Below are 15,689 nucleotides of genomic sequence, written 5' to 3' on the forward strand. Positions count from 1 at the left end.
ATAAATTATCATTACTTAGCCAGTCTGGGTTTAAGTTTCGGTTCGAGTGGTTTACATGGTGGACTGGAACAGATGATCGGTCTATCCTCTTGCATTAGTCGGAAAGCATTCCAAACTCGGATGATCAAACAATATGATACATTTTTGGGCTAGTCCACTCTGTAACACTAAGTGTGTTCCTTCCAGGACCGACCAGATCAGTCCACAAGGCTTATCAAAAAAAAGAAAATTAGTTCAATATATGTTTTTATCACCTAATACAAGTTTTTGAAGCTTATTATAGCGGAAGAAGTTATATGAGAGCATATCACATTGACATACTTTATCCTTGTAGTTTTACACTTTAACATACTTTATGCTTGCAGTGTACTTTCGACATGTGTTGCTCTTTTTTGTGCCGAAATTGCCCCTAACAGAAAGTAAATGCTTTAACATAATAGATTACAACATTGGTTCGGTCCTAAACACTAGTTTGTGGTTACTTGACAACCGAGTTCGTGGTCACGGTTTGTAAGTCTTGTTGGACTTGTGGTACAGTCACAAGACAAACGTAACAGTTAGCCTAGTCGTAGTTGTGGTCAGTGGTCAAAAACAACTTGAAATTGTGGGCACTAGATATTGGTAAATCCGTAGATCCAGGCTGTTGGTTGGTGTATTTCCATCTTTATGGTCACTGCACAAAATCTTATTGCTCTGGCCATACCATAAACACTTGGTGGAAAAGAAATAGTAATTAATGGACTCATGAAACGGTGCTGTATATTCATCTCCCACTGTAACTGGCCGCCAATACCACACCTTACCTCGTAAGCTTCTTCCAATTTCCAGAACCCACATCGTTCACCTGACCCCTGCCCTTAGCTGTCTTCGTACAAGCAATGTTCCTCAAGAACCTCACATCATTGTTATGGTGAGCGTCACGCAGGTAATGGTTCCTCGAAAAATTTGATTCAGAACCATCACTATCACCATCTTCTTCAGCCACGAGTGTTGGAGGAGTGAGGGCTTATGGTGGAGTTGGACGAGATTGAAATCTTGCGGCGATGGAGACATAAAGAGAAGAAGATAAGGTTTTTTAAGTACAAGGGCTTTTTGGGTAAATTACAAGAACAAAGTATATGACCAGTCCAAAGTATGTGTGAGTGTAAAATGAGAAGGTAAAAGTATGTTTAGATATAATTTTTTCTAAAATTTCAAACATAAAAACATTCTTTTGGATCATTATAAGTTGGCAAAATAAAATAACACATAAGCAAGTCTATGCGTGTGTGAGTTGTGAATAGTTGGTGAACTTGGTCTTAGGCCCGTGTTAGACTTTTAGCCCAATAGGAAGAAAAAATGTTAAAAAGAACTGAAGAACCATGTGCGTTCTTGCATGAGGTCTCAAAGCCCAACCTCTTGGTTCTATTTAGTGCAATGATCTTTCTTGCTTTCTCACATGTTATTATGACTGAGATATTAATTATTTAGTAGCAGAGTGCCTAAATTAAACTAGACGATAAAATGTTGATTACTACCTAAAGTTAATTAAGAACATCCCATAATAAAGTGCATATCACACAGTTAACTTAATTCAAACTATATAAGTGATACAGAATTAATATTATTATTTTTGTAACAGTTGAAGCTCCGTATAATCTCTTACATATTCGAAGTTAGCTTTTAAATATTCCAATTTTAAAGATATAAGGTCCATAATTTCTCTTAGTTCTGAAGTCAGCTTTTAAATATTTTTATCTGAAAGGTATTGTTCTGTATTAAATGTGATTTGAACTCGGAGCACAAAAAAACTAATTTCTCTGATAGCCACTAGCAATAGCAACGTCTTAATATTATATCGTGGCTAATATTGCCACGAAAATGCGCGTGGTAATTACGTGGCTAGTAGCCACGAAAAGCCACGCTTATTTCTAGCCACGAGGCTATAGCCACACTACTTTTCGGACATCTAAGCGTGGCTGATTTCTTTTATAGCCACGATAATTTGCTCTATAGCCACGATTTTGTAGTGGCTATGCGTTGGATTTTTACTAGTGTAAATTGCATGGTATAACACCAACAAAAAATTTAAAATTCACTCACTAACCAGAATAACACGATCTCTCACATTTTTTATCTTCCTATCTCTTTCTATCTTATTTCTACAAAACCAATTTTCTTTTTTTTTTGGCTATTTCACAAATAAGCTCATTCTCTTATACAACCAACATGTTAGTAACATTTTTTTGTCAAATTCTAAATTTATTTCATAAAAATGGCATTGTGATACAAGTAAACCTGAATTAAAATCTGCTACAAATAATAAAGGACTATCTAAAAATCCCCCAAACAGATAAAAATATTCTTAAACAAAATACTTAAGTCTGATTAATCTCAATCCAGTAACTAAGACTAAAGCTAGAGGAGTAGATAAGCCGTTAACACTTAGCAACCAGTATGACCAACTGAGCTAATTCATGAACCTCCAAGACAAATAGTCAAGGAAGAAGCGAGCAACAACGGAGATAATCTTGGAGGATACATGCGGAGGCGGTTAGGCGTCCCGCCCCTGACCATCACAAAAAGAGAAATCCGTAATCAACCATTCCAGAAGCAAAAAGTGGAGGAGGTTGTAGATCTCTGCTGATAACCCTAAAGTTAAATAATCTAGATTTAAGGTTTAAAATTGGGGGATATGATAGGTTTTGGAACGTAGAGTTTATGATTCTAATAAATATATAAATACATATTTAAAAAAAATAAAAATAGTTTCAAAAATAAAATTTGAAAAAAAAAATCGAAAAAGAAAATTAAAAAAAGTTTGAATTAAAAAAAAAGTCAAATTTGAAAACTTTTTATTTAAATAATTATTTATTATATATATAGAAAGAAGAAAAATATAAGAATCTTTTGCTTCTTAATGAAGAAAATATTTTTTTATTGAAGATAAACATGAATAATGATACAAACAATACGGTAACATGAACTTTGTTCAAACATCAAACATTATAATGCTTTTGTACATCCTATTTAAAATGGACATCATGTATATAGTAGAAGCGGAAGTAAGTGGATACAAGTCAAGTTAATGACGAAAGTCAAGTGAAGCAATAACAAGAGGCACGAAAATAAAGTTAACCAAGATGCGTTTAAGACTTGAAATCTAAACAAAGTGGAAAGGTAAGCTTTTGATGATTTTAGTCGAATGGCAGAGGAGTGTTGGATGATCCCAAGACCCATTCCCACCTATTTTGGGTAAATCCAGAGAAATTGTCAAAATCATCTCATTCCTATAATACCATTTTTCACGTTTAGCTTAACCATATTTATATCATTTTTAAAAAGGTAAATAGACACATTTATAACTCTAAGTTAACTAATCAGACTTAAAATTTAAATTTGAGAGTTGAAGTTGAAGTATTGAAACGTGGGGTTTAGAATTTTAATAAATATATAAATAAATGTCAAAATTTCTTTTAAAATTTTTTAAAAATAGTTTCAAAGAAAAATTTCGAATTTCAAAAATAAAATTTGAAGAAAAATATATATTCAATTTTTTTATAAAAAAATTTGAAATTAAAAATGTATAATTCGAAAACCATATAAAATTATTGTTTTTTATTTTTACTTTTTACTATTTATTTAAATAATTATTTATATTTTTATATCTATAAAGTAAAGGTATGATCTTTTGACTTTTTAATGAATATATATTTTTGAAAATGTCTATTTCATGAAGGCAAACCTGAATTGTGGTACCAAAAAAAAGTAAAAGTGAAATTTCTCCATAATTTTAAAAATTAAGTTTTTGTTGTTACAATGTTCACTATTGTGTTCATTAATGGATTGAACAACATTTATAATTTCTTAGCATGGATTTTGTTTTGTCCAGAGGTGTAAATAGTGTCGTCCCTAATATTTTGGTGGCTTAAAGCATAGATATCAAATGCGGCCATATATATACATAATAAATAATATATATTTGTAATCTTATATCTATTAATAAAAAATCTTAGAAATAAAAAAATGTTGATTGTACTTAATATATTCGAAATTAATTTTGTAAAATTTATTAGTTTAGATATTAACAAAAAATTATTTCTAATTTGTCTATTTTTGAAGTTTATTAATTATAATCTATTAATATATTTGTGGCATTTTTCCCAAAGGATGGTTTCAAAATTTAAAACCATGATTGAAATCACGGAAAGACTGATGTTCTAACTTTCACGAAAAGCTCTAATTCTCTACAATATGACCTTAATAACATGGGTGGTTTTCTTTTCTAACTGGTTAATTTTAGTTCTTAATAGGTATTAGCTTGATGGAGAAAAAAAAGATGACATTCATCATCATCACCATATTTATAAGTATTGGGGTATAATGAACATCGTTCTGAATATTGATTCTTAGTAGTGGCCGTGTGTGGTCCAAAACCCTAATTATACAATATGCAGAGGAGGATAAGAGGTTGACAGGTTTTGATTGAAAGCCTTTCTTTCTCGCTTTTCCCTCAAATGAAAGCATTCCTTAAAAAGTTAAATTATTTAGATTCTCAGTCTTGTAATTAATTCCAAGCTACGTCAAATCGAAAAAAAAAATCCAAATGTTTTTGTAATGTTTTGGAGTTTATCCAAATTTAATTGTACTCTTCGTATCCATGACTCGTGACTCTGTTTAGCTTATTTGTTTTTTCTTCTATTCCATCGTTCTCATGAATCATGATCAAATCAAAACTCCAAGAATCTATTGATAAAAAAAATATGTTTGCATTAATATTTAAATAATGTAAATGAAACTACGAAGAGGACATAATTCAAAGATATGGCTATTAGTTAATGCAAATATATAGAGATAATACTTTTTAAATATAGGAATGATTATTCAAAAAGCTTCTGGCAATCTATAAGTAACTCAATTCCTAAATAGATAAAAAAAAAACATGAACTTGATAAAAAAACATGAACAAGAACAAGAAAACATCAAAATATTTGAGGAGCTTGCATCATATAAATGAAAGATTTCAGAAACAAAATCTATCAAACTCATATAAATAAGTAAAATGCTTGCAGTACCAGATCCAATATGACAATAATATAGTAACAAATATTGTTCATGCACCACTGAGAAAACATCCATGATGGCTCGGACACTAGAGGCAAAGTATGCCTTATAAGGATATTCGGACGCTCAAGTCAAAAAGTTCTCGAAAATATTTAGGTGAATGTTTAGAGAACAACTGCATCATGTGATATGCGGTAATTCTTAGTTTTAAAAGGTTAAAAAAAAATTACAAAAAAGGTTAGAAAAATTTTGAAGTATTTTTTCAGTGTATCTTGAGAGTGAATTGGTAACACCCCACATGCGACCTAGATCAGGTAAAGGTGCTAATCTTCTAATGGCTAAACTGTCTGTCTTATTTTTAAGTTTTGAAAACTAATTTAAGAACAAGTGAAATTTCTAACATTTGCCAAATAGTGAAAACACATTCGATAAAATTTGAAGAAGAAAGAGGTTCCTTCACAGAAACTCAAAAATCAGGGCTTCTTTTCATTCTTAATGGAATCAACATTCAGACAGGGTCATATTGCAATTATCTTACAAAATATTAAAACTGCAGTCAATTTTTTAAACTCGCACTAATTCCTATACAAATTGTTTAGCCGCAAGGAGATTAGTACCTCCTAAATAAATAAATAAGATTGACCGTTGAGTAGTCAAAGATTACACATCACTAATGGAAGCTGGGGAATGAGAGTTGGGTTATTGAGAAACATAATCTCTCGTTGCTTTAAATCTCTATCTACTCTCCTTATCATAACCATCATTACTCCACTAACCACTTTTGTCTTTTCCATTAATCTATTGTAATTTTACTTTACTTATATAAATTCAGCCTCCACTAACCCTCTTTTAACATTTTTTTGATAACTAGAAGGAGTTCGAGTCAGATCCTAATCTCTTTTTAGATCTAAGACCACCAGTATTTGCTAATATTTGATGGCATAGCGTAAAGTAATTTTCAACGGAAACCGAAATAAGAGTACAACAGAACCAATATTTGTGCTAAACGACTAACACAATGCACGGTTAGTAAGGCATTTGAATACTTTCGATCATGAAGGTTTTATCTTTTTTTCTGACTTGTGTGGACATATTAGTTTCCAAATGGGGAAATGGTTTTTAACACTGATTATTAGATTATTAACTCTATTATTTAAAGTAAGTGACCCGACTATAAGAACGTTGTATATTGTTTAAATCCTAATCCACACCAAAAATAGTAAAAAGGAACCATAAATATTTTTTTGCCATGGAACATTTAGTTATTCCTGTATAAACTATCAAGTAAAACTACAAAAAGGTTCTGTTGGCCTATAATTATATTACTAACTTATGGCGCATATATGTCTGGTACGACTCCTAATTGTCGTTAGACAGAAACAATCTTATCAAATCAAAATAAAATTGGTTGTACATTGTCTGCAAATGCTTTATACATTTATCTACACCCATGCATATATATGTCTTGATATAAAATTATAAAAATATGACAGAACGATGAATCTCGGAACTTGCAGATGTGAAGTGAGCATTGTACTGAGTGCGTCTATTCTAAATCAATCTTCCACCAACAGTAAGATGAAAGTTGAAACAAGGAAACTATGATCAGTGTTATTTGACATTTTTAACTCCCAATCAATTGAAGACACACAGACACTATATATACACGTATATTTACTTAGATGAATGATACATGTCAATGATGTCATCTCAGTTAATACGATGATATTCAGATAATATCTCATGACTTGCGTAAAATTCAAAGGTTAATATATTTATATCAAATCTCGAAGAAGAAAAGATCAAAATATTTCTTATCTAATTATCCGATATTGATGGAACACATGAATAAAGACCCTTTGATGTCTAACCGAAATACGAATGAATGTATGCACGTGTAATTGAAAATATCAAGACGTAATTGCAAAGTAGCAAAAGATCGTGAAGGATTGCGTTGTCCTCATGATGTACATAGTAAGTTTGGTAGCCCAACTTATCAGTCCCACGTTTTTAGGTCCAAATGTATACATTTATACACACATTTCTATCTTAGTTCATGCATTTTCATCACACAATCTAAACATATTGATTGTTACTTAGATTACAACAGAAGTTGAAATCTAGAGTTTAAGTCCGTACATTTGATCGGGTAGAAACCAAGTGGATCACAATATCACGTATCCGACATAAACAGTTATTTTTGTCTATGCATAGATTTATACTCGAGCTGGATACTAATTCATATTCTTTACCATATGTAATAATGATTTTCGTAACCATACGTGTAATTATAATAAACAAAATGAATTAGAGAATATAGTAGAAGCAAAACATGGGATTAAAGGGGATGAGGGTTAAGGGGGCCACCACAGTACATATTAGGTCTTAAAAGACAAGCTTAGCTGTTTTCTTCCTTTTAAAACCAATCACTTTGTTTGGTCTTAAAGAAAAGTTTTTTCATCATTTTAGGGTTTTCTAGCAGGATTGAACAAAAGATTCATTCACGCACTTGCAAACATAATTTAATTTTCCTTTCATGATATTAATTGTTACAATCTGTATCAGCACCCACTTCTTTAGATATTACATTATTCTATTGCTTATTGTTATGATCATTGATAAGTTAGTTAAAACAATAAAAATAGATTATAAGCTAGCGCGCAATATATACATGTTGGAATATGATAATGTTTTTTTTCTTCTGAAAGTTTCATATAGCAGCAGTTTTTTTGATCCGAATACTACGTTCAAGGATCATAATACTATCAACTAAAGACGGGTGCCTAACTCACATAGTGGTGCGGCTCCATGTCTCATGCTTATAATTGCACGTGATTTTTTTTCTTCTTGGTATCTCCGGAGTTACGGATATTTTTGAACATTATTACTAAACCAATAGGTTACAGTAGACAAATAAATCTCTTTTCTAGCTAAGCCTAGCCAATTTCCAATTTCTGACTCAGCATAATTAGTTAATCACTTCCAACTGGATGAAGAAACTTAGTGACTGAGTAAAATGAATTTTAAATAACATGAGCAAAAGAAACTTCCAGCACATTTAGGTTCATAACCCAAAAAGAAGATGTACTCATTCAATAACATGCATACACATGTGAATGCATAGTTGTGGACGCCAAAATAAACTTAAATTAAGAAAAAAACATATTTTCATATGTATATCCATCTAAATATATGAAAATATTTGATAAGTTGATTATCGGATGTGAATCTGAATATGTGATAATGCATTAATATATACCATGATCATGTACATCTACACACACACCCATATATATATACATACTGACATACACATGAAAAATATCTAAGGTTGGTTGTCGATTGCTATCAGGAATGCTATAAATATGTCATCTAGGGTTAGGGTTAACAACTCTTGTAATTGTCTCGATCTTTCACTCTCATTTCTATCTCCCACCGTAGAAATTTAAAGTAATAAAAATTATTTATATATAGATATATCATCTTCTTAAATATACCTATATATATACATCACATTAATACATTATTACAAATTTAAATTTTACAAAGGAGTCGAGAAGAAGAAGAAGAAGCATATGAGAAAGCGTCAAGTGGTGTTGAGGAGAGCCTCGCCGGAGGAACCTTCTAGAAGCTCGTCGACGGCTTCGTCTCTGACGGTGAGAGGTGTGAGATACGGCGAGTGTCAGAAGAACCATGCCGCGGCGGTCGGCGGATACGCCGTCGATGGCTGCCGTGAGTTCATGGCAAGCAACGGAGAGGAAGGTTCGGTGGCAGCGCTAACGTGCGCCGCCTGTGGCTGCCACCGCAGTTTCCATCGTAGAGAAATCGAAACCGAGGTTGTTTGCGACTGTAATTCACCTCCTTCGACTGGAAACTAGACCAGTAAAAACTAGACCTAGGTAAGAGTTAATTGGTTGTGTCTTTGTGTGCTATATATTATATATATAATACACGGCTGAAATTTTGAAAATATATATTATATTGTTTTAATACCTTCGTAGTGTCAAGGGTTTGTGTCTCGTTGAGAAGTAAAGCAGAAAATTTCAGAGATGTATAGATTGGAGGTTGTGGAAGATCTATAATAACTGGATGCTTTAAGCATGTCTCAGAAAAGATCTATGAAATATGAAGCTTATAAGTTTCAAGAAAAAAGAAGATTATTGTTGTTTTTATGTAATGTTTTATAAAGTTTGATTTTCTGTTTCTGGTCAAATTAATGTATTTTGATTATGTGGTCGAAGCATATATCGTTTCAAATCAATTTCACTTTAAGACAAACTACTAAGTGTATTGTGAAATAAATTTGTAACAAATTTAATCTTGTATTCTTAGAACATTTATATATGGGTATTTCTTGATGAATGAACGAGATTGATTGTTCCCTTAACATATATGGAAGGTTCCTCTCTTGTAACAAAGCTAGATAAATATAGAAATAGAATTATTGGTTCTCTCAATTTCTTAATTGTTTATATATACTTCTATACTACGTTAAAAATTAGAACGGTTAAAGACATTGTTACCCTTAATGAATTTTATATATAATTTATTATATAATTAAAAATGAATTTTATGTTAATAATATTAGATTATCAGTTATATTAAATAATTTATTATAAAGTAATATAATAAAATTTTCAAAATAAGTAACATATTTTCTAAAAAAAAGATAATTATTATATATATCATGTTGTTATCTAGAAATAATATTTTCTATTCTAAAGTCGAAATTTTTTAAAAAAAATTATAATTAAATATTAACTAAGCAAAAACATTTGTATCAAGATATTTTCTAAATTATTTCTAATACGTGAGTGTTTTTAAAGTTTCAACACAATAATAAGTATTTATAGTTTGATGAAAAAAATTCTCATATATAAATAAATTGATGTTTGTTTTAAATCTTGTAAGAACATAAATAATTATTTATTATGCAAAATTTTAAACTAATAAGATATAAACTAATAAATATTTGTAAAAAAACTTGTATGTACGGACAAAATACATCATTTTATATAAATTTTGTGGAGTGAGAAGAGAAAAACGGTTAAATTTGGTTATGCTGAGAGGACTCCTTTTGCCTTTAAAAAAATATGGAACTTGTGGTAGTTAACTTTTAAATCACTATTACATATATTAATGTTATTTTCAAAAGTACATGTTTCAAACTAGAGATCGATTAAATTATATAAGTTCATAATTACCGATTGTGCCATAAGGTACCACTTCCTTCGGAATATATATGCCTTTCCGTGCATGTTTCCAGTAATAAAATACTCTTTTACATTTCCAATATGGAAAAATGCTCTTTTACATATTTTACATATTTTGTGTTAAAAGATAGTTTTCTTCAAGTTTATATAAAATGACTAGAAAATTAAAAAAAATAACTTTGAATTAAAAGGAGAGCCAGAGGCCCACAGATCTAATCTTTGTTGGTTGCTAACTTGCTATGATGAAAAAGATTAGTTTTTAATTGATTTATTAAAGAACCGTTGAAACTAATGATCGTTCATGAGAATGGCTTGTGATTTCTGATGATTAGATTTCCATTAAATCAGAATTAGGTGGGAACTAAATCTAATCTAACTGAATACTCACAAAAAGTACAAAATAGTTAAATAAAGAAATAAAAATTAAGGAATGCCAAAACAAAAGAAAAAATGAACGACACTGTTACAATCTCCAATTAATAGGGTTTTGAGCTGTTGTTACTGCGATAAACTACAGCAAAGACCTGATGAATTAGGTGTTACCATTCGAAGAAAGTTAGATATCTTTGAAATAACATGTGAGATGTATCATTATGAACGTACATTGTTAGGTATTTGAATATGGAGAGAAACAACTCCTGCTGCATATGTTTGTTAGCAACATTGTACCGAACTTGGTCAGGCCAATGTCGATTTTATATCCCTACATCTTCATATGTTTAATATATATCTATGCTGACAAAATATATTATACTTCAAGAAAGATGACGTTCTATTTTGTAAGGATTTACAACACAAGTGATAGATTAATTAAAAAAAAAAATCAAAGGAGGAGAAAGACTATGCGGTGCATTTGCGTATTATAGATACACGTACGTAAATGTGTGTCAGAAATCTATATTTTAATAAAAATATAATAATATCTTATTTGTAATATGCTGTGTGTTACGTATGGCTTTAGGTATGTGCGTGTATGTACATGTCGCGACCGTGTTTTCTGTCGACTGTTAAAATGGGTTAAGGACTGTTGTCACGGATTGATTCAAACAAATATAGTTATTTGCATTTATTTTATTTTTTTGCCAAAATGTGAATTTCATATAAATATGAGAAGGGTTTGTAAATTTACAAAAAGGGGGGAAAACTATGCTAAGTTAGCTAAGGCAAAAAATAAACAGAGCTAAGCTAGCGGCAAAACTTCCTAAAATAGATAGATAGCTACTCAAATCTGAACCATTCCTGCATCAGGGGTTGGAATAGATCAGTCTTCCTTCTTCCTAGAATTGCATCCCGGATGATGCGGTCAATCCTCTTGAAGATAACCTCAGGCGACTGAGACACTCCATCATGCAGCCGCTTGTTTCTCTCCATCCAAATCGTTGATATGGTGACCTGAGCAACCATGCGCTTGAGCGTTAAGCTCACCACCGTGTCTTGCAAACTCATCCATTCCGAGAAGGCAGTCCAAGTGTGGAACCCCCAATGGGAATATCCAAGACGAAACAGGACAGATGCCCAAATTGCTTCACTCACCTCGCACTGCAGGAACAAATGGTCCCTACTTTCATCCAGCAAGCTACATAGACAGCAAGATGAGGGGATGTTCATGCCCCAATCAACCAGTCTCGATCTTGTAGGTAAACGATCCTGAAACGCTACCCAAGTTGTGAAAGCGTGTCTAGGGATGTGACCTTTGAACCAAATGTTCATAGTCCAGGTCTGCTCCAAGGCTCTGTTTCTCACCATACTCCAAGTTTTTCTAGTGGAGAAGTTCTGTATCTCAGTTCCATCTATCTCCCACACATAAGAGTCTTCAATGGAGCTTAGTGAGGGGAGAGGAATGGTGGTGAGATGTGTGTGAAGCTCTTCTGCAGCCGGAGATCGAGCTCCTCTAAGGAGCCATCCATTTATGTTACACGCCTGCGCAACTGAAGCTAGCTCGTGTATTTGCAGTTCTCTTGGGCCTAGATCACCAAATCGTTGTATAAGAGGACCCATGGGCGTCCACTAATCATACCAAAAACTTATTTGTTGACCGTTACCCACCCTTGCTTTTAAGAACCCTGCGGCCAGACCTCGAAGAGACACTAGAGATCGCCAGGAAGATGATGTATATTTGGCTTCATCTATTGCCCAAAAACGTTCACCTTTCATTCGATATTCTTTAACCCAAGCTGCCCATAGCGAGTCCTTAGCTGTGAAAAGTCTCCAGATCAGCTTGAGGTAAAGCGTTTTGTTCCATCGACCAATGTCTCGAAGACCTAATCCACCCTCATTCTTAGGGAGAGTCACCGTCTTCCAAGCTACTTTGGCAATACTTCTCTTTGTTTCTGTGCCACCCCAAAGGAACTGAGAGCAAAGGGATTCAACCTTTTTTATGCAGTTCTTTGGAAGAATGAAAGCCGTGGTCCAGAAGTTTATGGATCCATAGATAACTGAAGCTAAGAGCTGTCTCCTTCCTGCAAATGAGAGAGCTCTAGCTGACCAGCAATTGAAGTTTGAGGCTATCTTTTCAATTAAAGGCCTGTAGTCATGGAGCCGCAGCTTCCTATACATAAGGGGAAGACCTAGGTAGCGAATAGGCATTGATCCCATTGTGAACCCAAGTCGAGAGATTTCTGAGGCTTCCTGATTGTTCAGACCAGCAGTAAACAGCTCTGTCTTCGCCTTATTCATCCTCAGTCCTGACCAGAGAGCAAACTCCTCCATTGTATCAGCGATGCATTTCACAGACTTAGGTGTCCCATCTGTGAAGATCATCAGATCATCAGCAAAAGATAGGTGCGTGACTTGAAGAGATGAGGTATTTGGGTGAAAGCCAATGGAGCCATCTAGAAATTTCCTCTTCAACTGTTGCGTGAAGACCTCCAGAGCAAGGACAAATAGGTAGGGCGAGAGGGGGTCGCCTTGCCTGAGGCCTCTAGTGCCCCTGAAGTAGCCACAAGGTTCACCATTTATGGCAACAGAGAATCGCGTAGTTGTTAGGCATTTCTTGATCAGGTTTCGAAAAACCCGAGGAAATTCCAAAGCTTCTAGGGTATGAAGAACGAACTCCCAGTCAAGGGTATCGAACGCTTTCTGAAGATCAACCTTGAGCATGCATCGTTTTGAGATTTTTTTCCAGTTGTAGCCTGAAACGAGCTCAGTAGCTAGGAGCACATTTTCCACCAGCAAGCGACCAGGAACAAAAGCTGACTGAGAGGAGGAGATTAAATTCGGGAGGTGGTCTTTTAATCTATTGGATAATAGCTTTGAAGCCACCTTGTACACTGTGTTGCAGCAAGCAATTGGTCTGAACTCAGAGATCTTGTTGGCATTGGTCTTTTTTGGGACCAGGATAAGGAGAGTTGCATTCCATTGCTGTAGCAGTTCCCCCGTACTCAAGAATTCTTTTACAGCAGCTATTAAGTCTCGGCCAACCACCTTCCAATTTCCCTTGAAGAACTCAGCGGGGTAGCCGTCAGGTCCAGGAGACTTGTTCTTAGGAAGAGACAAGAAAGCCTTTTCAATGTCAAGATCGGTGAATGGTGCATCAAGAGAGGCAATGGCTTCGGCCGAGCATCTAACTTGCATAATCGACGCAATGTCAGTAGGAGTAGATGTTGTAGTTGAGTTGACAACACCCAAGAGATTCTGGAAGTAGTTGACTGCATGAGTTTTTATCCCCTCTAGGGAGTCAATTACCCGGCCATCATCACTAAGCAGAAAATGGATATGGTTTTGGGATTGTCTTGCTCGGATAGCACGGTGGAAAAAGGCGGTGCCTGCATCACCATCAACCGACCATTGCACCCTTGATCTTTGTCTAAGGAATTTATCTTCCGCCTTAGCCAAATCATACCATCTGGTGTGAGCCAATCTCTCTGCATCAGCAGCAGGTGGGCTTGGCGCAGTCAAGGAGACTTGCTGACAGTCCGTGAGATGATCAAACGCCTCTTGAACCCGCTTCTCTATCTCTGAGTAATTTTCCTTATTGAAGGCACATATGAAAGGCTTCATTTCCTTTAGCTTTTTAGAGACCTTCAGCTGCTTGGATCCCATGAAAGGAAGGGAGTTCCAGATAGCTCCGACAAGCTCTTGGAAGTCAGGGTGGCTGTTCAAATGAGCAAAGAACCTGAAAGGTCGTTTCTGAGGAGGCTTGAGTTGGTCTAGGAAGGTACAGCAAGGACTGTGGTCAGATATACCAGGCTTTCCAAATACTGCAATGGATCCAGGGAAGTTCTCCAGCCATTCTTCATTGCAGAGAACTCGATCGAGCTTCTTTGACACAGATGAGTTTGACCAAGTGAAAGTGTTTCCACTATACTGAAGGTCGGAGAGAGAACATTGTTGAAGACATTCTCTGAAATCACGCATACCCCTAGTAGAGGTTGAGTGATCAGCGCTGGAGTGCTCTGAGGGACTGATGATCTCGTTGAAGTCCCCCATCACAATCCAGGGAAGACCGCAAAGCTGAGGCAAGCAAGAAGTAGATTCAAGCTCACTCCATAATAGTCTTCTTTCTCTTCGACAGTTTGAAGCGTAAATAAATGAGACCACAAACTCGCTTGTCTGAAACGGGAGTTTGACAGAACAAGTGATCATTTGCGGAGTCTTGACAATTATTTTAACCTGCACAGAGGGCTTCCAGACAACCAAAATTTTCCCTAGATCAGAGAAATCATAGTTACCGTCGAAGGACCAGTTGGGCAGGATGCTGCTGAGTACAGGAACCGAGTTAGACTGCTGTACATGAGTCTCAACGAGACAACCAAAGATAGGATTATATTTACGTATCCACTTCCGAAAACCACGACGCTTTACTGGATCATTTATTCCTCTTACATTCCAGCAAAATATATCCATCGGGGGGTATCGGTTAGAGGAGTAAAGAGCCTCTAGCCCTGGCCTTTTCGCGCTTCTTGTATCCCTTAGAGAAGAATTCTATGAACTCATCACTATCATCTTCAGAGTTGTCTAGACTGTCCTCTTCCTCAGAGCGTGAAGTACCGGAGGAGGAGTCCTTGCTAGACTGCTGTTTCTCACCTCGACATCCATCAGAAGAGAGGTCCACATATAAGCTTCCCTTTGATAGATCATGAGAGACGGAACCAGTGCTTCCAGAGCGTTCAAGGGAGCCAGGGGGTGGCTCACAGGGGGAGCCAGGGGGTGGCCTCTTTTTTGACGACTGAACTCCAGCAGTCATAGAATTTAGAGGATCAGCATTGAGGCTTCGGGCAGGTGGCTTAGCTCCCTTGTCTGTGGGTTTCAACCCTGTCTTAGGTGGCTGACCCACAATGGGGAGAAGGCTTTTTATCGGCTTCTTTCCCTCCTTCTTCTTAAGCTTTTCTTTGGAGGGCACTGATTGATTTGTACAAGGGCATGAGGCAGTAGAGTGCTTCACTGAGTTGCAGGTTAAGCAAGTTTTAGGAGCATTCTTGCATCTTGTGATAG

General features: G+C 35.0%; 2 protein-coding genes across 2 annotated transcripts; one reads left to right on the forward strand and one right to left on the reverse strand.

Moving 5' to 3' along the window:
* The first annotated feature begins 8,434 nt into the window (after positions 1-8,434).
* LOC106304589 (mini zinc finger protein 2) lies at positions 8,435-9,405 on the forward strand. The gene is made up of 2 exons (XM_013740993.1): positions 8,435-8,942; positions 9,045-9,405. Exon 1 carries the CDS (start codon positions 8,619-8,621, stop codon positions 8,919-8,921), a length of 303 nt encoding a protein of 100 aa, XP_013596447.1. The 5' UTR covers positions 8,435-8,618; the 3' UTR covers positions 8,922-8,942; positions 9,045-9,405.
* Positions 9,406-11,474: 2,069 nt separating this feature from the next.
* Positions 11,475-12,254, reverse strand: LOC106303141. Its single transcript, XM_013739484.1, has one exon. The coding sequence runs from the start codon at positions 12,252-12,254 to the stop codon at positions 11,475-11,477; it is 780 nt and encodes a 259-aa protein (XP_013594938.1).
* Positions 12,255-15,689: the final 3,435 nt, after the last annotated feature.

Source organism: Brassica oleracea, chromosome C7 (assembly GCF_000695525.1).
Source record: "Brassica oleracea var. oleracea cultivar TO1000 chromosome C7, BOL, whole genome shotgun sequence".
Lineage (NCBI taxonomy): Eukaryota > Viridiplantae > Streptophyta > Magnoliopsida > Brassicales > Brassicaceae > Brassica > Brassica oleracea.

Bases quoted from the DNA above. Each gene is read 5' to 3' on its own strand.
- LOC106303141 (XM_013739484.1), bottom strand. From the start codon at position 12,254: ATGGGTCCTCTTATACAACGATTTGGTGATCTAGGCCCAAGAGAACTG.
- LOC106304589 (XM_013740993.1), top strand. From the start codon at position 8,619: ATGAGAAAGCGTCAAGTGGTGTTGAGGAGAGCCTCGCCGGAGGAACCT.